Source organism: Scomber japonicus, chromosome 14, assembly GCF_027409825.1.
Source record: "Scomber japonicus isolate fScoJap1 chromosome 14, fScoJap1.pri, whole genome shotgun sequence".
NCBI lineage: Eukaryota > Metazoa > Chordata > Actinopteri > Scombriformes > Scombridae > Scomber > Scomber japonicus.
This window is the reverse complement of record NC_070591.1, coordinates 25,548,943-25,575,225: the sequence shown is the minus strand read 5'-3', so window position 1 is coordinate 25,575,225 and position 26,283 is coordinate 25,548,943. Positions and strand designations below refer to the sequence as shown.

The window sequence follows — 26,283 nt, the reverse complement described above, 5'->3', positions numbered from 1 at the left end:
AGTATTAGTAGTTACACTTTAAACACTTCAAACTTGCTTGTACTTTATAAATCTTTCAAATTGTATTTAGTTGTTGGTTGTGGTTTTGTTTTCTGACGAGGTAAAATAAAAACGCCTTCTGCTCACTTGTGCTGGATTCTGTTAAAGTGAAGAACACTTACATGCATATTTCATCTTAATTAGCCATCTTAAATATTCTGTATATTTAAACCCAAGTCTCAGCTCACATTTCTTATTGATCCAAGCCCCTCTCTTCTAAGTTGTAAAGCTATATTGCAGTGTGGCCTTTCATGTACTGTTCCTCTACAAACAAGAAATGTAAATGTAAAGGATGTACCATTCAACAGGTTTCCACTTCCTTTTACATTGATTGTGTACATTGATATGCTATATATAGATGCAGGAATGATGTGTGTCTTTAATGATTGCAAAACTCATTAAAGTGTCTACTTAAATGTAACATTTTGAAGCAAAAAATATGAAGAGTTAGGGAAGTTCCCACATTTGAAAGACAAGGTTGGCTTATTAAATAAGTAATACATTGCTAAATACTTTATTATAGTAAAGGCTTTGGCCCTGATAAGAAAGTAAGCAATTTCTGTAATTAATTCCCTTTTCAGTTTCTTGGTTATGGGAGAGAAGTATCCCATGTCTTATTAATTAGACTGTTTGGTTGTATCCGATGGTGGTGAGTTCTTCTTTATTCTCAGGAGAACATACAGCTGGAAATGACATGAAGAAGCAAGGCCAGCTGTTATATGCTTTAAACTGCACATTTCAATCCATGAGAAGTGAGATATTGTTCAGACAGCTCAGGGTCCCTTGAGGAGGCTCAAACAGACAGTGAATAGACGTGTTTGTTGTGTGCGGGGATCATGTTTCATGCACCAGTTCTGTCAAAGGTGAAGCTCCAGTCTTGGCAGTCGGATGACGTGGCTGAAGGTTGCGGGCAGCGTTTCTTCTTTCATCGCTTCATCCATCGCTGTGCACACTGACTGGAGGACGACAGCCACGTGACACACCTCAGCCAACCCCAGCGAGCACTTTACGCCGTATGCGTACGAGACGAGAGCATCCCTAAAAAACTGCCTCTGTCATACAACCAGGAAGAAGGTGGGATAGCCCCTACAAAAGCTAACATCCACCAATCTTTCTGCATACTTTCTCCTCCAAATAATGGGATCTTCCAGGTGGAAGGTGGCGGCGGCGCTTCTCGCTATAATAGGCTCGTTATTACCCGTGGACGGAGATGAGCATGAGCACACGGTAAGAGAGCGTTTTTGAGAGGCCGATTGAAAAAAAAGAGGGGAGAGCCTTGAAAATAATGGACGTTTGTGCTCTGTGTAACCTGCTGCTAGCTTGTAGCTGCGACCGCTGGCTAGCTGCACACAAGAAAAACACGCAAACCTCACATAATGACAGAGCGCACCGTTTGGCCCGCTGCGTTATTTATTTAGCCACACATACGGAGCTACCAGTCTCATAGGCAGACAATTAGCCGGCTAACTTGTCACCACTTATCGGCCTCAGGGCACCAGGCTAGCGTTGGCTGGCTAGCTTGTTAGCACGTCTTCCACAAGCTTTCCTTGAGCACCGGCGGTAACTGCACTCAACTCAGGCTAGCTGACAGCAGCATTACTTTAGTTAGTCGTCTATCAACAGCGGTAATGTCGGTTTAATGAAGGTGTAAGGCTTTTAACCTCATGACAATCGCCTACAAACACCCTGAAGTGACGGCTGCCGCGGTTGTTTGAGTCGACGTTAAATAACCGAAACACCGGTTTAACGTCAGGGCCTTTCGATGTTTCTTTTTATGCTAATCCAAGACACCCTAATAATAACTGTTTAACAAGTGAATAAGCTGTATTGCAATGTCCTCATCACACAATTGAGCTGGGCTATGCGTGAATTCGCTCAGTCGGGTTGAAGCGGATATAGCATTGGAGTTAACTTCCTTGACTGTAATCAAACTTAGCTTTTTAGCTTATCAGTTATTGCGAGTCGTGACAGTGGCGCAGCAGCATGTACTTTACATTTTCATATGTTTGCATGAACGTTAATGTAGCAGCCCACTTTTTTAAATGAGTCATTTTGAGGTAGAAAAGTGACAATAACGTTACTTTGGACGTGTCTTCTTTCAAACCCCCTAGTGTCTAAATCATACTGTGCTGTAGCTGTGTTGTTACTAATGTGGGTGTGTGAACAGAGTAAGAGTTACTTGTGAGCCATTGTCTACTGTTTATTTGAAGATTAATTAATTGAAATTTGAAAGCAGCAAAACCAGCAGAACTGGTGTAGCATTCCTGAACATCCCAGTAATAAGAGTCCCTTGTTTTGTCCTCTGCAGTACACAGATAAGGAGGAGGTAGTCTTATGGATGAACACAGTGGGGCCTTACCACAACCGACAGGAGACATACAAGTATTTCTCTTTGCCCTTCTGCGCGGGCTCCAAGAAGACCATCAGTCATTACCATGAAACGCTTGGAGAGGCTCTGCAGGGAGTGGAGCTGGAATTCAGCGGCCTCGACATAAAGTTCAAAGGTACGCTCACCTGTTTGGCGGCTTTCACTGGTTGAACACACACACAACCTGATGGACTGATCATGCCTAGGTTGTTTTGAATGTGTGGATTTATTTATTTCATCTCTTATCTCACTAAGATGATATGTTGTTGTCTTTTTCATCCCTGTAGACGAAGTCTTGCAGACAACATACTGTGAAATCGAACTGGACAAAGCCAAACGGGATGCATTTGTCTATGCTATAAAGAATCACTACTGGTACCAAATGTACATAGACGACCTGCCTATCTGGGGTAAGTGTTCATTAATGTCCTTAAAAAGATGCTGGCAGACCTGTAGGAAATGTTACAAGTTGTCCAGTGATATGGAGTCTTACTGCAATATTTTCTGGCTATGCTTATCTATATCTTGTCTGTTTTCTGTCATTCCAGTTATCATTCTGCCTAAATTACTTGCTTAGTAACCATTTAACTAATCACCAGAGTTTGCTGTTTCAGTAGCATCATGTGTATCAGGCTGTTTAAGGAAGTAAAACCATTGTTTTTACTTCTTGGTGGATGTATCCATTCATCCTACTGTGGGTGTAACAACATGCTATTCTGTGTATCACACTGCTTAATGAAAGACACTCAGGTCAGTTTGTATGGATAATCAAACAATTCAGCATTTGTTCATAATCTGCTGAAAAATAAAGTGACATGCTTGTTTCGCTGATATTTTAAGTTTCTCTCAGCTCTTCTGCTTGTTAAATTATAGAGCACTATGTTTGCTGCCGCGAAACCGCTCTAAACAAATAAGCTCCATTGTTGATCATTGATATGTGGCTGTGAGATTTTGACGTCAACCTTAACTGTGAAGTGCGCAGATGTTATCTTGTGCTAAGGAGGATGTCCATGAGTCACTTTCATCAAGGTGTCTTCCCACAGTTACAGTTCGCTAACAAGCAATGAACGTGGCTGCTCACATACGTGGTAAAGGGTTTGTACAGCAGCAGCCTGCACCACTCCCACAGTTACTCAAACATCACTGTGTAAGCTGATGTTGTCGGCAGTAGGTGGGGCCCTGCCATTTACTCAGACTACACTTCATGCCATGTGCGACCTACTCCCAGATTAATGACGGTAAATAAATATAGACTTTGACCTCATGTCCGGTTTGCTGGTGTGGAAGCCAAACCAGTGCCTATAATGTGTGTGAAACAATGAGATTCAGAGTGATGGTATCAAACTCATTTGCTCATAATGAGAGATTGTTTACAGTGGCCTGCAGGGACAAACTTGAGAACAGGTGAAGCCGAAAGACTGCATATAACTGATGAATATAGCTAACAGGCAGAGTTATGACTGACCTTTTATTTGGTATTTTCCTCTTGTCAGCTACTTGATTATTTATGTTATTTAACTTAAAGCTCTGTGTTTACAGCTGTGCATTTGTCCACTTCTTTAAGGTCCAGATGTGTAATTCACTGCATTTCAATCTTTTCAAGGTATTGTTGGTGAGGCGGATGAAAACGGAGAGGATCACTACCTGTGGACGTACAAGAAACTGGAGATCGGCTTTAATGGCAACAGAATTGTCGATGTAAATCTGACAAGTGAAGGCAAAGTCAGACTCGTGCCCAACACAAGAATTGCAATGTCTTATTCTGTGAGTACTGAATGATCCACTGAATCGTCCTTTATATATGTTCATATTGATTTATTTCCTTAATATGTGTCTGTGACATTGATCTCATGCACATGAAATGGTTTAAAGCATAATATGAATATATGAGATTAACTATGATAATCTTTTGTATTACAGGTGAAGTGGAAGAAGTCAGATGTGAAGTTTGAAGACAGGTTTGACAAGTACCTTGACCCGTCCTTCTTTCAGCACAGGGTGAGTTGAACATCACACATTTATAACCACACGATTGTGGTTTTTAGAGGTTAGTGCTTCATCATGCCAGCCAAAACCGCTGGTGGCTTGTTGTAACAGCAGACGTGTATGTCGAGTTGAGCCTTGCACCAGGGTGTAAATAACTGGCCAGGCTCTGGTAACTTCTGTCTGATACTTTAGTGAAAGTCATCTGCCGTCATGACTGGAATCCAGCTGAACTCGTCCTAAAAGCAAGTTTAACTGATTTAAGAGTCAGAATTTTTGGAATCCATGCATGAAACAGTTAGTTTCTTGCCCCGACTTGTACTGTGAAGCTGAGCCCACTGAGAGCATGGATTTAACAAACTAGTATAGAGCTGCAACTAACAATTATTTTCATTATCAATAATTTATTTTCTTGATTAATTGATTAGTTGTTTGGTCTATAAATGATGAAAAATGTGAATCACTCTTTCTAAAAGCCCAAGATGGCTTCCTCAAATATCTTGTAGGTACCATCCAACAACCCAGAGATATTCAGTTTACTGTCATAGACTCAACGAACCAGAAAATATCACATTTGAGAAAACGGAAACTGAGAATTTGGATGAATTTTTCTAAAAAGCAAAACAAACAAAAGAACAACCTCTAAATGATCAATCAATCATAAAAAATAGTTGGTGATTAATTTAACAATTGGAAACCAGTAGGCTATTAGTGTGACCTGAATCCCTTGAAATGTGTTGAGTAATACTTTCAGTACTCATACACAAGGAATATAATGCATAATAACCTGAAACCTGCTTTTTACACTCTGTCGTCTTTGTTCATTTTATTCATTCAGTTTAAAAGCTTCATTTTGATTTGAAATAGGAAGTTGTATAAAATGCTTACCTCTCAAAAATAATATGTGATTTTTACTCATTCTTTTAGATTCACTGGTTCTCCATCTTCAACTCCTTCATGATGGTCATTTTCTTGGTGGGTCTGGTGTCCATGATTCTGATGAGAACGCTAAGAAAGGATTACGCCAGATACAGCAAAGAGGAGGAAATGGACGACATGGTACGTTTTTCTTTCCAGAATGTACAATTGCTGTTTTTTCTGATTCGGTTTCAGGGTTTTGTTTTTGGATGATGGGTTTCATCACCTCATCTGCACAGTTTCTTTATTTTTATGTGTGTGCTGGCAACAGCTGTGGCCAGAGGCATTGTGTTTTGAGGTTGTCTGTATATCTGTCTGGCCTGTTCTCTTAAAGGCAATATCTCAGCAACGCCTTGAGAGAATTTCTTCAAATTTGGCACAAATGTTCTCTTGGACTCAAGGATGAACTGATTTAGAATTTGATGGTCAAAGGTCATGGTGACCTCACAAGATAGATTTTTAGCCATAAGTCAAGAATTCATACATTGATAATGACAAATTGTGACACAAATGTCTAAAAGGCAGGGATGTAAACTTCTCACCTTTTGGTGAAAATTGTCATTTTGAATCCAAAATAGGTCATTAGTGGGATGTGTGTAGATCTGATGAGGTTTTGAAATGAGAGGGGGCGACACAGCAGCAGACATGTCTCCTTTCTCCATGAGGAGCGGCTGAGATGGTCACTAAAATAGAATAGCTGGTCCAGCTTAAAGGTCAGTCCGCCTTAAGTGAACTTGGTCGGGTTAGGCTGACCCACTATCGCTAACTTCGGGGCTAACTCGCTTCATTTTATTCAGCAGGTGTGGAGTTAGACATGGGAACAGTCTGAATCTATCTCTAGTTAAAATTGCCCACTCAGCCAGTTGCTTATTGCTGATATACGTCCAATCAGTCAGGCCTATTGCAGGGTAGCGTTAATGATTAGAGGGAGTTACAATCAAATCACTACATTTGAACCATCACATCTTCAGGCTTATAAAGTACCACAATACAAGATTAAAGTTCTCTCCTTCTCTCTGAGGCTGTGGCATGATGTTGCATATTTTACTACCAGTATTAAGCATCTCTCACTCTCTCCTAGAATGGCTGTTATCTGTGTGTTTCTGAATGGTGTTAAAATGTGGGAATATTAATTTAGACCAATATGTTTCCCTTATCTGGTCATATTGGACATGAGAGAAGGAAGTGTGTTCCAGTCTCTGTTTCTAAGAAGGCACAATGGTGAGACAGTCTGTGTGGTCATGGGTAGCCAGGTTTTTGAGTGTCTTTTTTCTGTCTCAAGACTATGGTCCCCAGGTCTGTATTTGGTTACAGTTTTTCTTTGTTTGGTTTCAGGAGTGGTTGAGTACGTGGCCGGTTCTATCGCTCTGTTTTGTGTTTGATAACATTAAGAGTTCTTCTGGTTTTTAGGTTCAGTTTTCTAGTTATCAGTGTAGTTTCTTTTCAAATTAAGGTCAACGCATTTTTGTTTATAGTGTGTGGACTACAGACCCAGAGTGGCTCATCCAAAAAACTCTTGTTCTCTCTATCTCTCTCCCTCTCTCCCTCACCCCCCCCCCCCCTCTCTCTCCCCCAAATAGAACATAAGCTGTGTTTTCCATTTGATTGTGACCCAGCTCTGCATTGCTTTTACTGTTTTTTTTTTTAAACTGCTCTGAACTGATATGTTTATGATAAGGATACTGAATTGATGACTCTAATCTTGGCGTCCAACTTGAAACTGTAGTGATTGTATTCTGTGTTGCCAGGTGAAGACGTGTGAAGCATTCGTGTTTTAAAATGTGTAGCTTTTTCGCAGTAGCATCCATATCTGAATTATTACTGTATGTACTGTCATGGCTACAACTTTATATTATTCTATATTATCAGAATCAACTTTATTGGCCAAACAGGTGAACACATAGAAGGAAAATACACTTCTATTAAATTCCTTCAAAGAGAGGTATACAATTACAAGTTATTATGTCTAGTTCTTAATTTCCTTTCTCACCAACAGGACAGAGACCTGGGAGATGAATACGGGTGGAAGCAGGTTCACGGAGATGTGTTTAGGCCGTCAAGCCATCCCCTCATCTTCTCCTCGCTCATCGGCTCCGGCTGCCAGATCTTCTCCGTTTCCCTCATCGTCATTATCGTGGCCATGGTTGAGGACCTTTACACAGAGTGAGTCACAGGCGCTTCATGTGTTGCAATCAAAGAGTTTTGTTCTGATTGCTGCTTCCATTTTAAAATCTGGTAAGCTGTAAGTGAAGCTCATCAGAGCGTAACACACAGCGTCTTCTTATCTTCACGCTCTTGACTTATCAGCAAAAGACAACACTCACATATCAATCAGGTAGTTATTTAGAGAAATTGCAAATATGTAATCTCCCCTTTTTAGGTTTTTGAATGCCAACATTTGAGTTTTATCTAAGATTGAAGTCATATGTAGCTTCTGTTACTTAAAGTGGTTGAACATTAAACCTAAATTAACTTCACAATTAGATATAATATTGATGAAATACTTTTAAACCCATCTGAACGTTACTATCTGGATGAATCACGTTGAAATGTGGTTAAGAAGCATGGGGAAATACCTCCAGAATAGATGAGTCCTGAGAGGAAACAAAGGAAGTGTGTAGTGAAACTGCTGATTGAAAAAACCCCAAAACTATTGTGTGGGGTAAAGGGACCGGCACTGTGTGTAAAAAGTAACAAGTCATATTTGGGTTATTATGTACAGTGAGATTCAAGCTTTCTATTGAAATGTCACTTTGAAATATATGATTTAGATCTGAGTGCAGAAAAACACTATACATATGAAATGCTGGTTTCAGGGGAAATAAAGGAACTAGTGGACTACACTTGGCTCAACTCATTTCATTTTACTCTGCAGGAGAGGATCCATGCTGAGCACAGCCATTTTCGTGTATGCTGCAACCTCCCCCGTTAATGGCTACTTTGGGGGAAGCTTGTACGCAAAACAAGGAGGTAATAAAAAAAAAAAAAAGCATTATATCGTCTCAGCTGCTCTGCTGGACTCACAGATTCAGAGTCAGATTTGAGATTTCCATAAAAATGCTAATTGTTTTCGGTTTCTTGCGAATGACACAGGCAGAAGATGGATTAAGCAAATGTTCATCGGGGCCTTCATGATCCCGGCGATGGTGTGCGGGACCGCTTTCTTCATCAACTTCATCGCTATTTATTACCACGCCTCCAGAGCCATCCCATTTGGCACCATGGTGGGTTTGACACAGCAACAACGCCCTAAAAACCACCAACATCCTCCCCAGTCAACAGTCAATGTGTATGGCTACAGTGGAAGTGATTGAGACGACTGTATTCATCACTCTGTAGAGTAGAAAGTCTTTAAGCTGTATCTCATTGTGTGTATGTAATACTTTGCTATGGTTCAGCCTATAAATAATTGATTTCTTTATGTCAAGACCATTGGAAACTGATAACACCTTTTAAAACATATTTAACACTACTACATTAGCTTATGTAAATGCTATGCAGAGGAATCTATATGCTAATTATAACAAAGTTTCACACAAATGTCTAATAGGATAATATGAGCTTTATTGGGAAAGCGTGCAAATACATTCAAGGAAAATCGTTTAATACTGTTGATTAAATTCCTTCCAAGTCTTCAGTAGAATTAGTGAATGTGGACAGACGTGGATGTAAACTGCAGCTTAACTGGTTGGTGTATTGCTGCCCTCGGGTTTCCAAACAGTGCAGTCATTCTAAAAACTTGGATGCCGTCTAAATTATGAACAGCTGTTTGCTGTTGTGTGTCTGTCAGCACACGAGTGGAGCCATCATAAAGCATCCTGAAATCAAACCAAGAAAAAAGCTGCATTCCAACTGCATCAGCCAAACTTCTTATCTCAGCAGACCTGGAAAGATACAGGGATTTTATACGTTGTTTAAGTTCCGGCCAAACATGATGGCCATCTGATGATAGCAGTCAACCTGTATGTATTTGTAATCTCTCCATCTGGATATGGGTGCAACACATCAGCACACACACACACACACACACACACAGCAGTTTAGTAAATGTCATTCCTACAACAAAAAAAAACACACACACACACACACAAAAGACTAAGATACTGTAAATGATGGATGTCTGCTGACTCTTAAATGAATATTAAAAATGTTGTTCCTCTTTCTGCAGGTTGCTGTGTGCTGTATCTGCTTCTTTGTCATCCTGCCGCTAAATCTTGTGGGGACAATTCTGGGGAGGAATCTGTCCGGCCAGCCAAACTTTCCCTGCAGGGTGAACGCTGTGCCGCGACCCATCCCCGAGAAGAAATGGTAGGTGTGATTTGACACTAACAGGGTCACCTCAAGTGTTTTTAGATAGAGTTCAAGAGCCGGTGACACAGTACAAGTGGGACGAGGAAGGAGGTTGAACTTTCTGTGAGTTGCATGACATGTTGTAGCGTCAGACCTCCGATGCACAGACTGCAATAAACAGTGAGTTTATTAACCTTTACAACCATCTGACTAGAACTGAGGCAACCTGCCAAGAGGAAATAGTAGCTGTGACCTCAGGCTGCTGTCAGACTTTGCTTAACTTTGTCTAGATTTTCCTTTTTACTTCTTATCACACAGTGCTTCACGTATCCTCATCACTTTTCTACTCTCTCAGGTTCATGGAGCCGGCTGTCATCGTCTGCCTTGGTGGAATCCTTCCATTCGGCTCCATTTTTATTGAAATGTAAGAGCACACAGTGATACTGGAGTGTTTATACATTGATAAGTTGATTTGTTGTTGACATGTTTTCTTTTCCTCCTTCCTTCAGGTACTTCATCTTCACATCCTTTTGGGCTTACAAAATCTACTACGTTTACGGCTTCATGATGCTGGTCCTGGTTATCCTCTGCATCGTGACCGTGTGCGTCACCATCGTGTGCACGTACTTCCTGCTCAACGCTGAGGACTACAGATGGTGAGTACACAAATGTTATTACAGTCTGACATTGACTGACTGTATGTAGACCCCCCCCCCCTCCCTCCTTGCACAGACCCTTAAAATAGCTTGTGAATAATTATGTTTCTCTTTTCTAGGCAATGGACAAGCTTCCTCTCTGCTGCATCCACTGCTGTTTATGTTTACATGTACTCCTTTTACTACTATTTCTTCAAAACCAAGTGAGTGTCAGTCTCTAAAGCACATGTCCTATTGATGACACATTTTAAGTCATATATATATTTGAATGAAAAACTGATGTTGTATCTGACTGTGTGTGTTTCAGGATGTACGGGCTGTTCCAGACATCCTTCTACTTCGGCTACATGGCTGTGTTCAGCACTGCTCTAGGAATCATGTGTGGTGAGTCTTTTGTAGACTTAAAACTCTCTTGCAAATAATATTAACAACATGTGTGTATTTTAAATTAAATTCCTCGGATTCATCCAAAAAAACTAATGACTGGCGAAGTATTAGTCACTTCATCAGTAAATTAGATTCTTTTAATGAAATGAAAATGATGTGAAATATGTGTCAGCTATTGATTGATGATGATGAATAAGAGTTGATGAAGCAGCAGACCAGGCTGACAAAACAAGACGCAGCAGATCTCCAAATAGTTTGGTGCAGATCAGAAAGATTTGATTCGTATCTTAAACTCAAAGTCAAATTCAGCCAACTCTTAACTGTATAAATAGTTTGTTATAACCTGGCCAACAGGTTGGTGCGCATTTGTAAAACATGCTCATTAGCATAATTAACACCGTCAACTTGCTCTAAAAAGACTGCTGGTTCTGCTCTGTTTTCAGGCAAATTCCATTCACAAAAATGTCACTCTGAAAGTAAAGAAGAAGACCGCAGACCTTTCCTGCTTTTGTTTAATCAGCTAACAAAATTTAATAGTTTCAGACTGTGAAAATATTTATGCAGCTTCTCTTAATTACTCCCAGAGAGAGAGAGAGAGAGAGAGGGAGGGAGCGGTGCGACATGAAGTTAGATGCTAAAAAAAAAAAAAGTCTTTCTAATGAAAAGCAGCCTGTGACTTGGACAGGAGGTGAGAGTCATGGAGTTAGAAGTGAAAATATTACAATCAAACAAAAGCAAGTCAAAAGTTGTCAAACTCGCTGTTAATTAGCAAAGTATATTGATTTATATATTTATATTTTATTATTTATTTCTATAACAATTAAAAACTCCAAATTCTTTTCAGATTAAAGTCCTGCACAAGACCTTGACACAAATTACCAATATAAACAAACATAGTTTTAAATAACTTGTACGCTCCACTTAAGGATATGTTCATACATGTGGATTGTTGCATGAGACCACATGTCTTTTTTTTTTTTTTTTTTTTCCAAATCAGTTCTTCAGTTTGAAGTCTTTTCCTCAGCAGCTGCAAGCCCCTCATTCTTCATCTTGGAAGACTAATAAGCAAAGTTTGGCACCTTAAAGCACCTTTTGTAGAGCTTTCTCTAATCTGCACGAGGTACACGGTGCCTTCAGGGTTCGTTGGACATCCGAGAAGTCATTTAGTAGATTTAGGATGTGCTCTCCTCAAACCTTCAGAGGATTCCTTAACCACTAATCATTTTGTCCTGTGACGGATGTTCTGGCAAACTACAACTCACGGAAAACTCTTTTGTTTTGCAGGCGCCGTTGGATACATGGGAACAAGTGCCTTCGTGAGGAAGATCTACACAAATGTGAAAATTGACTAAGAAGCGAAGCAGCATCACAGGGATATTAATGGATTTGCCTACGTGTACCCTGAAAGACGGCGGGCACAAGTCATTCTTTATTATTTTTCTTTCTTGCAAAGAGATTGTGAAAATCTCACTTTGTACAATGTAGTTTTTTCCATTTTTCTGAATGAATTTCAACGCCGCGGCACCATGTGAACGAGAGCAAATCTTGCGGAAGATAAATATCAAAACACAAAGGTTCTGTTTTTATCAGTTGCTTTCAAAAACAAAAAAACGTCGGGGGCAAATGTTTAAGGCTGACATGGCTTCTCTTTTTCCAACCCAGTCCCACCTGAGACCAGAGAACATAAATGTTTATTGATGGAATAGTGTAGCTCTCTTCAGTGAAGAGGCCTAAGTGTATTGAAAGCCTTTTGTTCTATTGTGTCAGAATATAGGAGAGTTGGGTCTGTGCCCGTGTGTTCTGACTTGATTTCTATTTTGTATTCTTGCAGTCACTCGAAATATCGTTACTACACCGTTTTTGTCGAGATTTACTTCCACCGAAAAAGATTCTATAAAAAAAAAAAACCTGTCGTCACTCGAGAATCATTCCCCCCTCCCCTCTATTTTTTTTTTCGACAATTCTTAATTTCCCTGTTATAGTAGCAATCCATCCAGTTGATATTTTAGTCCTGCTGTAGTTTACTGTACAGATGAGAACAGAGGGACTGACCAGCGGTCGAGGTACAGTAAGAACAGATTTTTAAATGGATGTTTGATGTGATCTCATTTCCCCCCCCCGTTTAGTCTTATGTTTTCTTAATGTTTGGGTTTGAATGAAGTCTACTTGTAAAGATAATATATGGGTGGGGGGGGGCGGGAGGGGGAGTGTATATGACCTTAATAATGTACCTTTAGATGTAGATCCCAAATGTATTTTCGTTGTACAGATTTACTACAGGGTGTTTTTTTTAAATGAATGGTTCAGTTAAAAACAACAAAAAAAAGATATATTTTGTTTTTTTGTTTGTTTTTTCTTTTCGTTGTTTGGTGCTTGGGGTGGGGCTGGTGGCGCTGTTACATCTTGCCTGAAATTGCATGAAGTTTTCACCGAACCATCTGCTCATCAAATTCCACTTTAGTCAGTGCTGTCAGGTTTTATTTTTTATTTCCCCCCCTCTTTCTCTCTCTCTGAGGATCTACTCGGTCTCACAACGTAAAGGTACACTTGGGACGACTGGTAGGCCTGCTTATGGACACGCTTCTTTTTCTTTTTTTATGTTTTTTGATTTCATATATTATTTAAAAGCTTTAAAAAGAGGCTCTACATCTTCTGGTAAGCCATCTCCCTCACGTTCTTTCTGTTGCCTAACCTGAAGCATAATTTGTGAATGTCAGAAGGAATGAGGCGATGGCTTTGTTTCTGCAAACATACTGTACAAATTAAAGTTTATGTACACTTAAAAAGTAGATGTTTTCATAACCACACACAGTGCTGCGGAGTGTTTCAAACGCTTTTTTCCATTTTGTGTAAATACAGTATGTACCCTACTTGTATGAGAAGTGGCAATGCCTTTTTTTTTTCTTTTTTTTCTAATTTCCAGTTCTCCCCCACTGAAGTTGATTTTGGCACCTCATGTTGTGTACCGATGTCTGATTAGACATTTTGAACCTGCATATTAACTTGCTGTAAAAAGAGAAAATAAACAATTTATGTACAGGGGTTATTAAGTGTGGTTTTGCCTTTAAAGAGAAGAATTTATGTGTGTGTTTTTAGATAAGTTCATACATATTAATGTGCTGTAGATACATATTAATGCACTGTACTGCAAACACAGGACTACGCTGAGTCTTGAAGAAGTTCTGGTAAACAAGTCAGTCAGCCTGGAAACATTCAATGACAATGAAACTACTTTTCAGGTCAGTTACACTCAACTTGTATTCTTAAAATGAAAAGCAAAACATTAACACTCAGACATGCAAATCATGGCAAATAAGTCATTTATAAAGAATATATTTAATAGTATATTCAGGCGTGCATGGGTACATAGAACTTTATAAACTGTAAACTAGTGCACATTTGTTTTCACACACACATGACCCATTTACTACTAACATAAGTGTTAACGACTTTATCTTTCTCAGTTGACTTTTTCAAAGTACTCCTTGGATCCTTCTGGTGTCGGTTTAATCTGAAAAACAAACAAGTTACGGGATGAATTTTTAAAAGTGTGTAATATTGTGGTTGAAGCACAGTTACATATCCTAAAAGTAAATAACATGGCAAAATAAGAATTTCAATAACAGAGGACCGTTTATACTTCACTTCTGGATTAAAGTAGATCTTGGTTCCAAAGTTTGAAGGAACTCACCGTTGGGGATTTGGGGGTCCAGCTGGCCGGACACACCTCGCCGTGGGTCTCCACAAACTGGAATGCCTTCACGAGACGAAGGGTTTCCTCTACACAACGACCCACCGGCAGGTCGTTGACACTCATGTGCTTCACCACACCACTTGGATCAATGATGAACAAACCCCTGAAGGGACAACAGATAATGATGATAAAGCATCTTTCAAGAACAACAGCTATGAAGTCATCTACAAAATACTGAGAACAAGAAAATCAAAGGCAAAAAATCCATCATAAACTGTCTAACATACAGGCAATAAGAAAAATGACAACACAAATTCAGCATAAATTAACACTGGAAATACTGAACTGATACTTTGGATATTGATTATTACACTGACACTGCAAGTTCACTTAATCCATCAAACTGTCTAACCATCCATATATAACACTGAGTGAACATAAAATGCAAACCATATCTGTAATATAATGACTATATGAGAAAAAACTAAGTATGTAGGTTATGTAGTACTATACATACTTGCATACTTTTGGTGTGAATTAAATTATATAGAGTTAGGTGTGTATTTGTGAAAAAAGCCATGTCATGTGTAATGACTGTACCTTAGTGCGATGCCTGGATTCTCCAGCAGCACCCCGTAGTCTCTTGATATCTGTTTGTTGAGGTCAGAGAGCAGGGGGATGTGGATGTTGCCCAAACCTCCAGTCTGACAAAACAACATGAAATAATACATATTATTACAACACATCTACATGATAACAACAACGCATTTTAGATGATCTACACCTTCAAGTCAGTCAGTTAGTAACCTACTTACTACTTTACACCCACATCAAAGAAGGAATGTGTTGAACCTTGCACCGTGTGTCTGTGGCTGAATAATCATTAAATGAGGGGAGCGTACCTTGCGTGGAGTGTTGATCCACGCCAAGTGGGTAAAGTGAGAGTCTATGGACACACCGACCACCTCGCAGTTGACGTCGTGGAACTCGTTGGCCTTGTCGCTGAAGGAGATGATCTCTGTTGGGCATACGAAGGTGCTGCAATAGAATAAACACATGAAGAAGTTCAAACATACTGAGCAGAGAGTTGATGATGATGAGTTGAAATGGCTGTCCCCCCCCCCCCCCATTATTCTCTATGAAAATATGCTTTTTAATGTAAATGTACATTAAAAAGGAAAGGACAGCTAGCAGAGTATGCACTTCCTCTCTTAATGCATGTCAGACAATCATTTCCAGTACTCACAAATCCAGCGGGTAGAAGAAGAGGACCAGGTATTTGCCCTTGAAATCAGCGAGGCTCATCTCCTTGAACTCCCCGTTGTGGACTGCCGTGCCCTTAAAAGCAGGAGCGGGCTGAGTGACAGCAGCAGCCCATCTGGAAGAGCCTGACACACCATTTCATCATAAGCACAACTTGCTAATATACAAATAAAGCCTATATATCACTCACTAAGTCATGTGGTGTACACTCAGATAATGTTCATGCTTGTCTGTGCAGCTCATTATTAAAAAGGGTAAAACAAGGACATACTGGTTGAGAAGCAGGCTGTCTGCAGTGCAGGAGCGCTGAGGATCCTTGCAGCACCGAAGGCTCCATGTTGAGAGGCTGCTGCAGCTTTCAGCCCTGCTGCTGCAACCTTTGCCTGAGAAAAGACAATTTAACATTAATATTCCACAAATACTCGTCTAATCATTGACAGTTGAGCAGCAGTTAAACAGGGGTAGACTTAAGGACAGCCATGTGATTATCAGCAGATCTCAATTTAAAAGGTATTTGATAAGATATTCCTTAATTAGTCCCACGATGGGTTAGGGTAGGAATTTGTCCTAAATAGATAGAAAAGATGTCTCTCCTCTGTTATGATGTTCTGAGTCTCATGAACAAATGTAGCAGTGGATGAGACAGCAAAAATGATATCAACAGGTTCTCCTGGCTGACTGAGACCACATCCTGCAGCACCAGTTTGATGAGATGCAACACCTCATGCAGGTGCAGCTGACTGAAATTTCCCATATTTAATATTATTACACAGAAATATTGTTACTGTCAGTTTTCAAGCTATTTTGCCCATAACAACAATCTACAATATCCTATCTTCACATTTTCAGAGGGGTTTGCTCTGCCTGTATTGTTCACCTGCTTTATGTATTTGTGCATTCTGAATAATCAATTTAGCATTATTTTTGATATTGAATTGATTGACTATAGGTTCATGTCCACATGTATTCTGACAAAGCCCTCGAGCAGTGCAGTTACAAGGAATAAAGATGCTCTCAGTCAGCATACTGCTACTGCTGAGCTGCTGGTTCAGATCTGCAGTTACACAAGTGTCCACATGCATCACCTTCTACCAAGTTAAGTAACGTCTTATTTAACCATGACGCAGGCAGTAAACAAAACGGACACATAATAACCTCATATTTTATAAAGTCATAATGTAGCCGATCTACAGTGTGGCACAGCCCGATTTTCTACATAGTTAATTAACTAAGCAGAAAAAGTAGAAACTAGAAAAACTAACTTTTACTTATTTTACTCGTAGGATTTTAAATGCAAGGTTTTGCTTATAATGAAGCATTTTTTACATTGTGATATTTCTACTTTTACTTAAGTAAAGCATTCTTCCAACACTGGCGGACACACAATGAGATGGGTCACCAGATAAAGTGTAACACCGGGCACTGAAGCCAACCACTGCACCTACAAACTAAATAAAACACAACCATGTGCAGCCATAATTACTCATTACACTCACTCAACGTGTTGTAAACAAAAGCGCTGAACCTTTCTGTTACATTCGTTCTCTTTAAAACAGCAGCTACATTAAACCACTATAACTATTATTGCGCTGCGTATTTTTCCGAGGACCCTATGCGTCCCTTGCAGCGGCCGCGGACCATAGGTTTGGTACCGAAGTTGGTCGTGTGTACACTGTGCATGCTGCTCTCCTACTCATTCATAAACCCTGAAGTGAAGCGACAGTGTGTGACAGTTCTCCTGACACACACTTGACTGTATGAAGTAGCACTTACAGACGTCCTGAACAGGCTCCCAATGCTCGCTGCCATTTTGGATGGTGTCAGTGAAGGGCAGGCTGTGACGTCACATACACACGTGCTGCGCGCGAGCCTGCAGGTGTAAAATGTCAAATATGCAACTTTATTTTTAATATATGTAATGTGTGGTAATTGTAAACGACAGTGAATGGTAGAAATTATGCTGTAAAATAAACAATAACAAACAAGCAAACACCATGTTGTAATATGCTGCCTTCAGGTGCTCATCAGGTGTTGGAAAAATGCCTTAATTGTATATAAAATGCAACTGTGAGTTTAGGATGTCCAGTTTTTTGCATTAAATGTATTTGTATGTGATATTTAATGTTACGTGTGAGTCCAACGCTCTCATTTTTGGACTCTGCTAATAAACTAAAAACATTTGTAAGTGGAGATGTGAAAGAATATGTCATTTCAATTTTTCCTGATCTTTCATGAACGTCTCATGAACCCGCCCACATTGAACACATGGTTCAACACGGAAGTAGTTACAACTTGACCTCGAAATCCAAAAGCATGAGAACTACATGTAGTTAAGATGTTGTGTATATTGTAGTAGTATCTTTATAGTATTGAAACCTCTGAGTGTATGTGAAGTAAATATTCTTGTTGTTGTGATGGATCCCAATCTGCTGTACTGGAAGAGCCATGGACAGGTAACTGTGCAGTGATATAAAATACAGAGCATCATCTTACACATGCAGTCTATTTATATGTATTCATAGCTCCTCTGATATTTATAATAAGTGATCTTTCCTTCTCTTCCAGTCTTTCGTCAGTCGTCTTAAGATCTGGTGTAATCTCCTAGATCCCACCTCCCTGTTCAGCTCTAATGTGAGTAACAGTGATTGCAGAGATACACTGATGTGAGATGAGTAGAGAATATCTGAGGTTTAACTAGAGATCCTGCTCCCCTCAGGTTGACATACAGAAAGCCCAAGCTCGTGTTGGAAGAGGAGGGAAACTAAATGAAGAGGTCAGATTATGTTTGAAAGTCTAGATGCACAGAGGTAAGACCATCATCTCTGATTTATTTACACCTGTTTGTTCTGTTTCCTCTTCTAGGATAGACATGCACTGAACCTCGCCCTCGTAAGTATATAGTAGCAAAATAAGTTTGAATTCACTGATTATTCTGCATAAACATCCACAAGTTATCAAAGCATATGAGCAGTGATGGAAGACGTATTCAGATCCTTTCCTTTATGTAAAAGTACCAATACAGCAATGTAAAAATACTCCATTACAAGTAAAAGTCCTGCATGAAAAATCCTACATTATTACATTGAATTAAAGTGTTATGAGCTTGATGTAGTTAAAGCATTGCAGTAAACTACTGCCACCACTGCAGATGACACAGTAATAACTGCCCCCTCTTGTTGACTTGTCACTGTGTTTACAGTCGTCTGTCCATGCTGACTCTGGTGCTGTGCTTCCTATGGTTTTTCGCCCTCCAGGTACAGTCAAATTTAGGCTTTAACTAATCCTTAATAGATTCACCCCATTATTACAATTATGGAAGTAAATGAAATTGTCCGCTGGTCTTTTAAAAAGCCTAAAAAAGTTTTAAAAATCGACTTAAATTTGATGTATGCAGTCAGTCAGAAGCTGCTTTAGTCCAGGTTGTTGTCTTAGAATAAATTCCAGCAGTGTAACACAAGCCTTCACACATTTAAAACTAAACCTTGTAATACTGTGTCGTGCATACTAAAAAATGTAATGTCTTCTCTCATTTTCTTTCTAGCATTTTTGGCAGTATCCGCTCCTTTGGTACGTCTGTGTTGTAAATCCACTATGATAATGTGACCATGATGTTGTGGTGATTGTTAGGAGGAATATTGAAGCTATGTATCTCTTCTCAGGTTGTTGCCAGCTTTTTGCCACATAGCAGTGTGAAAGCAGCTCTGTTTTGGCAGGTACTATCACATATTCATCATGTTAATACAAACAATATATGATGTGGCTTTAACACTGCATGTACAATAATGATATAAATGCATTCTCACAGTTTTTACTGCAGAGTTACAACGCTGGCTTCAACCACACAAACAGAAACTCTTCATCAGAGAAGGTAATGCATTGTTTGAATCATCACTAAAATACCTCCTAATCTAAGTTCAGGGGTCAGCTTGATGATGATACTGATGTCACCACTCGATTGTCTAGTTTGACAGTTACATATGAATGCTCTAATCAATGTGGAGTCCTTAATCTGAAGTCCTCCATCTGTTTGTGCTTCACTTAATCTCCACCTTGTGTCTTTATCACCCGCCACCAGGGTACCAAGACGTCTATGAGGCAGCTCGTGTTGATTGCAGGAACAGTGTCTTATTCAACATGTGCAGGGGTGTGTACGGCCTGATTGTGTTGGCGGCAACTGTGCTAATGTTTCAAGTAAAATTCTTTGTACTATGTATCATATTGTATATTGTTGGTTTGCTATTTAATCATTTTATGCCCTGTACCTTTAATTTCAGGCCCTTCCTCAAATTATCATTAACCGACTCAATGTGAGGACCGTACCACTCCAGAATTTCTTCAGGTTTATTTTACCAGTGCCGCTCTCAGGTCAGTTCTTTGTCTATAATACTTAAATACTGCAGCATTGGATTTATGTCAGATAGTAAATAGAATGGCCAGCTTATATGATTTTATAATAAATCACCTGGCATGGATCGAGTAATTGACTTTATTAACATGTTGTGTCACTTTCTAGCTTGCCTGGCCTTCTTCAATGTGTTTACTGTCAGAAATGAGGAGTCGGAAGCTGGGATCAAAGTGTTTGATTCCAATGGGAATACTGTGGGCATCTCTAAACTAGCAGGAGAAAAGGTAAAAGAGGAGCTAATAGAAAAGGAACTTTCCTTTTTTTATATTGGCAGCTTTATTGGATAGTATTTTACTCTTTTCTCAGGCTGTAAGGGAAACAGCGCTGTCGAGAGCAGCACTGTTTGGCACAACCGCTGCTGTTCCTCAACTCCTGGTTTCACTATTACAGAGGTCAGTTTAATTCTATTTAAAAAGCACCTTAACCAAACTCCACTTGTTGACTGAACCTGCTCTCCCTTATAGAACGAGACCTTTCCAGAGGGGCTCCTTGATGGTCGCTCCTCTCCGTCACATGAGCGTGGCGTTAATCTTTGGTCTGATGATCCCGGTGTCATTCAGTCTCTTTCCACAACTGGGAAAGGTAAGATTCATGATCATCTCTGCTGTGATGTCATCCTTGTGATGACCTCAGCTGACACTGACCTTGTTTTACAGATAAAGAAGGAAAACGTGGAGGAGGAGCTGCGGGCGGCAGCAGTCGACAGACATTTATTCTACCACAGAGGACTGTGAGGAGCACGTTCATGTAGTTGGATGATAAAAATATCTTCTTAAATATCAAAGTGTGCGATGTAACAGACCCAAAGATGAAACGCAGCTTTTTTTAATCTGGTTCAAGAAGAATGAAGATCATTTTTGATAGTAAATGTATTTAATTGGAATATTAGATGCATTTGTATTTGTATTATTTGATAGGAAATATTACATCAATTCATGAAAATACATTTAATTCTCAAAAGTTACACAAGCATTTGTATGTATTGCACTCTGAAATACTGAGGCACAAAAACCATCCTTTTGGCAATATGTTGGAAAATGTATCCAAAAGTAAAACAGCACTATAACATGAATAATATAAAACAAACAAGAAAGAAATAGGACCTGAACAGCAAGACACACATAATGCAATATTAATCAAAGTGAAAGCATCACTCATTATTTGATCTGTTGTAGATGTGGATCAGCTCTTTTTTCCGTATGCTTGTAATAAAACACTGTTTGAAAAAGTCTCGTAGTGGCGTGACAGTCATTAGTAAAATACAAAAAGTGACATTGTTAAAAAAAATTAAATGGAGTCACATGTTGCATGTGTAACGCCTATTGCAGCTGCGATCTGATGACCACATACAACATAGTTTCTATTTCACTAATTCATTAATAATAGTAATAATAATATAAGTATTCATCACATATTAAACATTTCAGCTGCTGTTCTGCACAATAGTCTGACTCTTCACATTGAAATGTGCACCCAATGTTTCAGATTCAGATTCACATCTGGAATGGGCCAGCTGCAAAATTACCACCTGTTGATTACAACTACTAAATTTCAAGGATGAGGCTTGTGATGTTGTATTTGTCTTAATGTTAACAAATCCCATAAAAAACCCAAACCAACAACGTGTTACTCTTCAATTCTAACCTCTCTGCTCTGTCTATGACACTCATCTAGAAGCCCAATAACTCCTGCTGAGGGTGGAAATCTTGTTTTTAAAAAAAGGTAAGACATGTCACAAATATATAATTTCATCTTTTAAAAACTGCTGAGTCATTTCCTCAAACAGCTGGCCACTGTAGTTTTTAGTAAAAATAAGTCAAAAAGAAGCAAGTAGGACAATTGCTCGGGACTATTTTCAGCGGTGGATTAATACTCATTTGGTGCTCTAGTGAACAGTTCAGCCAGTGCAACAGCGTGGCTCACTGATGTGTTTTAGTAGATTTTAGATAAAGATAAATGTATATGAAGTAGAGGTATAAGATATATCAGGGTTTGGATACCCCAGCTATACTCGTTGTTTTTATGACATTTGTTAACAAAAAGAAGAAAATAGAATACCACCAAACTCTTGTATTCAATTACATAAAAAAAACATCCTGGGATTGGTACAAGATGTGTCACCATCATGTTAGCACAGCGGTGCACGCCAAAGATTTGATGGTAATGACACTTTTTCCTCCTCACATGAAGATTACTGTGAGAGAATCCTATGCGCTATGCCCTGATAACTGCAATTACCCCCCCCCCCCCCACCCACCCACCCCAATATAAATACAGCCGCACAGCCAGAGTCCGTGCTGCTGAGAACATCGTCGTCCTGTAGCACAGCTATTGAAAACAGCCTCATATCCGTAAGAGCTGTTCAGCAGCTGCCAAATGAAAGAGGAAATTCTCCGTCGCCGGGGGGAAATGATGCTGCTTTAAACCTTCCAGTGTGATTTTAGAGTTTTCACACTCATCAGCCAGCGACACCAAGTTGGCGAGGATCTCTTTGGTCTTGACAGAAATGTCCTGTGAATGAAACATGTGGTCATTAAGTTAGATAATCTAGACTATATTTCTCACAGTGTGGATTGAGTACAGACATGTTTCTCACCTTGATGACCTGACTGTCTGACCTCTCAGCATCCTCTGCAGACTGGACGATAAGGTGGCCGATGTCCTTGTGTAACTTCCCCATGGCCAAGGCCTCTGTGGTGGGATAGTGAACATCAGACTGAGGGAAAAGCTTATAAAGTGCTCGTAGAAACAAACAGTTTCCACTTTGAACATACTGTACCTTTGGCATTCTGGGATACCGTGATGACACTGTCTGGGAGGTTCACGTACACATCAAACAAGTCCGATCTGTTGCTCACTTCAGGATCTACGAATCCTGCGATGTACCCTGTGGATAAGACCAACATATTGGTGCGTTAATAATATATTTCCCACCATGAGATCACAGTGATCACAGAGCAGATGGTGACTAATCATCAACCACGAGGACGAGGCTCCACCACACAAAGGTTTACTGTGAATTAGAGTCATTAAAAACCAGGGGGGCATCCTCACCAGGGCATCTCTTCAGATCCTCCACTTCAGTATCAGTCAGGTGCACATACGGGTGCAGGATGGACCAGTCTTTCCTGTGCCACGTCAGAGCCGGAAGAACTCTGAATGGAAATGAATGAAGATGTTACTTGCAGCTGACTGTAAAAGGATAATTATGATTTTTCTAGTCTCAAATTCACCTCGTAAACTCCAACAGTGCTTCAATGCGAGGATGATGGACGATAATCCTCTTCTTCAGCATGAGAGCCGTATACAGGATGATAGTCTCCATCCCAAACTGAGACACCACGTCTAAAATAGAGCAGAAAGATGGAAGTAAACTGGATGACCTACTTCAGCTCTGAGGGAATCTGTGTTGTTTTGCAAGTGTTTTTTTCCCCCGTCAGAGCAGTAATGAATTGGTCATTTTGAAACATCAACAAGAAGTCAGTCAGTTTCAGTTGTGTTTTTTTCTGCTTGCAAGCACTGAAACAGAACATGTTGCTTTGTCATGGGAAATAAGAGCTCAAGCGTTTAGTTGATTAATTTGGGGCTGCAACTAACAATTATTAAAAGTAAAAACGTGTCTATAAAATGTCAGAAAATAGTGAAAATACTGTTATAATTCCAATAAAGTCCATAATCGTAATTCATTATGTCATTTTACACACTACTCTGTGAAAGTTTGAGGGATTTAGATTCTTATCCATAATGCAAACACCATCAGGGAGGCATCTGATTGGTCATAAAGAACAAGAACAAGGAGCCACAGAGCCATGATCTCAACATCATGGGGTCAGTCTGGGATTACATGAAGAGACAGAAGAAGCTAAGAGGCCAAAATCCACAGAAGAAGAAGAACTGCAGCAACTTCTCCAAGAAAACACCAGCTACTGATCTCATTTAGATTTCTGTTGAATAAAAACTCATTACAGCATTATTTTTTTTAACACATCCTCACTTTACGTTTAGTGCCTGAAACTTCAAATCATAACATTCGAGCAACCAGCAAATGTTTGGTTTGTTTCCTTAAAAAAGTGACTAGAATTGTCAAAAATATATTGATTTTCTGATGATCAGCTGATCAAGTAATCATCACCTTGATCATTGGATAATTATTAAAGTGAAACATTACTTTTCAAGCTGAATTTGCTGCTTCCAGGACCTTAAATGTCTCAGATTTGCTGCTTTTTTTGGGAACAGAATATCTTTGAGTTTTGGATTACTGATCAAACAAAACACGAGATTTGGAGACATCACGTGAGCTCAGGACAACTAAAATAGACCAAACAAAAGATTGCTTAATCTAGGAAATGATTGCATGAGAAATTGATATTGAAAGTAGTTGTTAGTTGCAGCCCTACTTTAAATAATAACAAAGGGCATAATGCAAAATAACTTAATAATTGTCTTTTCTATTTTTCATTCATAGAGCTCTGTCATTGGGTTGAATTATGGGAAATGTAGGATTCTGTTGTTTTACAGTTGGAGTTCTATCTTAACCTTTGCAGCATCAGTTAGGGTTAGGGTTAGGGACCATTCTTTCTTTTTTTTATGACTCTTGGAAGTCTCCCCAACGCTGTGTAAGTGAACGTCCTGCACAGGTATCAATGTGACATCATTAAAGTCTCACCTTTGACTGATCCTGCCAGGTACGCCTTCCGTACATCATAGTCCTTGATTAGAAATGAGCCGTTCTCGTCGCTCTGGCAAATACCTTTGGTGAGGACGGCGATGTAAGCCTCCATCATTTTCACTGGACTGCCGTGTTTAATGTACATCCTGGAAAATAAATCAAAACAAACTACTGTAGTGAAGGAAGCTCTCCTCAAAGCACAATGCTGCTTTTCAAATAGCCTGGAGCCACATTTAAAAATAACATAAGTGCACACTACCTGCAGAGTATTCTACTGAGTGCAGCGTACTTCTCAGGGTTGAAGTCTTTTGCTGTAACAACTATAGAGAAGTGAGTGACCTTGAAAGGGGAAAAAATGGAGAGAAACATCAAATAAAATACTGATTCACAACTGTGTAAGTGTTGTACTTATTGAGCGAGGACTCTATGGATATGGAGACTATACCTTGCTGAGGGCTGTAGGCTCCTGCACCTCCACTGTGCTGATGTAATACCACATACGACAGAACTGACCAAACACAAAGGTGTGGAAGTCCCGGCTGTCCTGGGTCAGGCAGCATTTGCTCAGCAGCACTTTCCTCATTTCTGAGCCCACGGAGGGATAACACCACACCCATAGAGTGTCTCCATTCACATCTTTCTCTGAGTAGAGGATATATTAAAAAGACAAACGTCATAGTATAATCTTTATATTTGGGAAGCAATAATAGTTAGACAGCAGTGGTAGAAAGTAACTAAATAGATTTATATTGAGCTACTTGAGTATTTCCATTTGATGCTACTTTATATTTCACTCCACTGCGTTTAAGAGGGAAATATTTACTTTTACTGTAATAGTTTAACTACATCACTCATAATACTTATGTACTTTTACTGTCATACTTTAACTATATCACTCATTGTACTTAACTTACTTACTTTAACTAGATCAAGCTCATAATACTTGTGATATTTTACTTAAGTAGGATTTTCATTTCATTTTCATTTTTCATGCAGGACTTTTACTTGTAATGGACTATTTCTCTATAGTTGTATGTATTGATACTGTTACTGAAGTTTCCTGAAAGAATCTGAATACACTGATATAAAGACATCAGGCCTTCCTGTGATGAACTGTGTCACAGTCAGAGACAGGCAGCCCTGCTGATGGGACACTTTTGATCACACTGGTGTCATGTGATGCTCCTGCATAATACAGTGAGTCTGAAAACAAACCAAGAGCCCAGAACTGACCCGTGAACTGAAACTTACCGATTAATCCGACGCTTAACATAAACTGTGTGTCAGTTGCTGCCATATTCCATACCTGAAAGAGTTCAATAATGAGCACAAGTTATCTGCAGAGAAACAGCCACTGTGCGCTTGTCTGTGCACACACATCATACTGTGAAGTACCTTGAGAGCTCCTGCAAGGTCCAGACGCCCGACAGCGATGCTGGGCAGATTTAATAAGACAGGAAATGTGTTTAAAGTGGTCAGTGGACTGGGTGTGATTTCTGCTGTCAACACACTTTGCTCTCTTCCTTGTTCCGGGGCAGGAGGGCTGTGCGCGAGCGCGCGGGAGGAGGAGACACGCGGCTCAGGACCAATCACGCGTGGCGATAGTTCACA

General features: G+C 39.7%; 4 protein-coding genes across 4 annotated transcripts; 2 read left to right on the top strand and 2 right to left on the bottom strand.

Moving 5' to 3' along the window:
- Window positions 1-1,062: 1,062 nt before the first annotated feature.
- Window positions 1,063-13,683, top strand: tm9sf3 (transmembrane 9 superfamily member 3). The gene is made up of 15 exons (XM_053332446.1): window positions 1,063-1,266; window positions 2,348-2,543; window positions 2,695-2,817; window positions 4,011-4,171; window positions 4,328-4,405; window positions 5,318-5,449; window positions 7,305-7,471; window positions 8,184-8,278; window positions 8,402-8,532; window positions 9,477-9,616; window positions 9,954-10,022; window positions 10,108-10,254; window positions 10,374-10,457; window positions 10,562-10,638; window positions 11,926-13,683. The coding sequence occupies exons 1-15, from the start codon at window positions 1,177-1,179 to the stop codon at window positions 11,991-11,993; spliced, it is 1,758 nt and encodes a 585-aa protein (XP_053188421.1). The 5' UTR covers window positions 1,063-1,176; the 3' UTR covers window positions 11,994-13,683.
- Window positions 13,684-14,050: 367 nt separating this feature from the next.
- prdx3 (peroxiredoxin 3) lies at window positions 14,051-17,432 on the bottom strand. Its single transcript, XM_053332448.1, has 7 exons — window positions 17,372-17,432; window positions 15,870-15,981; window positions 15,582-15,723; window positions 15,238-15,373; window positions 14,936-15,039; window positions 14,333-14,498; window positions 14,051-14,152 (listed from the first exon to the last, which is right to left on the bottom strand). Exons 1-7 carry the CDS (start codon window positions 17,405-17,407, stop codon window positions 14,102-14,104), a joined length of 747 nt encoding a protein of 248 aa, XP_053188423.1. The 5' UTR covers window positions 17,408-17,432; the 3' UTR covers window positions 14,051-14,101.
- A 479-nt stretch (window positions 17,433-17,911) lies between these two features.
- On the top strand, window positions 17,912-20,780 carry sfxn4 (sideroflexin 4). The gene is made up of 14 exons (XM_053332449.1): window positions 17,912-18,051; window positions 18,164-18,229; window positions 18,315-18,371; window positions 18,461-18,487; window positions 18,798-18,852; window positions 19,140-19,165; window positions 19,258-19,311; window positions 19,404-19,466; window positions 19,674-19,742; window positions 19,873-19,963; window positions 20,112-20,227; window positions 20,310-20,395; window positions 20,468-20,585; window positions 20,660-20,780. The coding sequence occupies exons 1-14, from the start codon at window positions 18,013-18,015 to the stop codon at window positions 20,735-20,737; spliced, it is 945 nt and encodes a 314-aa protein (XP_053188424.1). The 5' UTR covers window positions 17,912-18,012; the 3' UTR covers window positions 20,738-20,780.
- A 1,461-nt stretch (window positions 20,781-22,241) lies between these two features.
- dennd10 (DENN domain containing 10) lies at window positions 22,242-26,199 on the bottom strand. Its single transcript, XM_053332447.1, has 10 exons — window positions 26,068-26,199; window positions 25,924-25,978; window positions 25,118-25,314; window positions 24,932-25,011; window positions 24,670-24,818; window positions 23,237-23,348; window positions 23,058-23,158; window positions 22,783-22,890; window positions 22,600-22,694; window positions 22,242-22,514 (listed from the first exon to the last, which is right to left on the bottom strand). The coding sequence occupies exons 2-10, from the start codon at window positions 25,967-25,969 to the stop codon at window positions 22,347-22,349; spliced, it is 1,056 nt and encodes a 351-aa protein (XP_053188422.1). The 5' UTR covers window positions 25,970-25,978; window positions 26,068-26,199; the 3' UTR covers window positions 22,242-22,346.
- Between the last annotated feature and the right edge of the window lie 84 nt (window positions 26,200-26,283).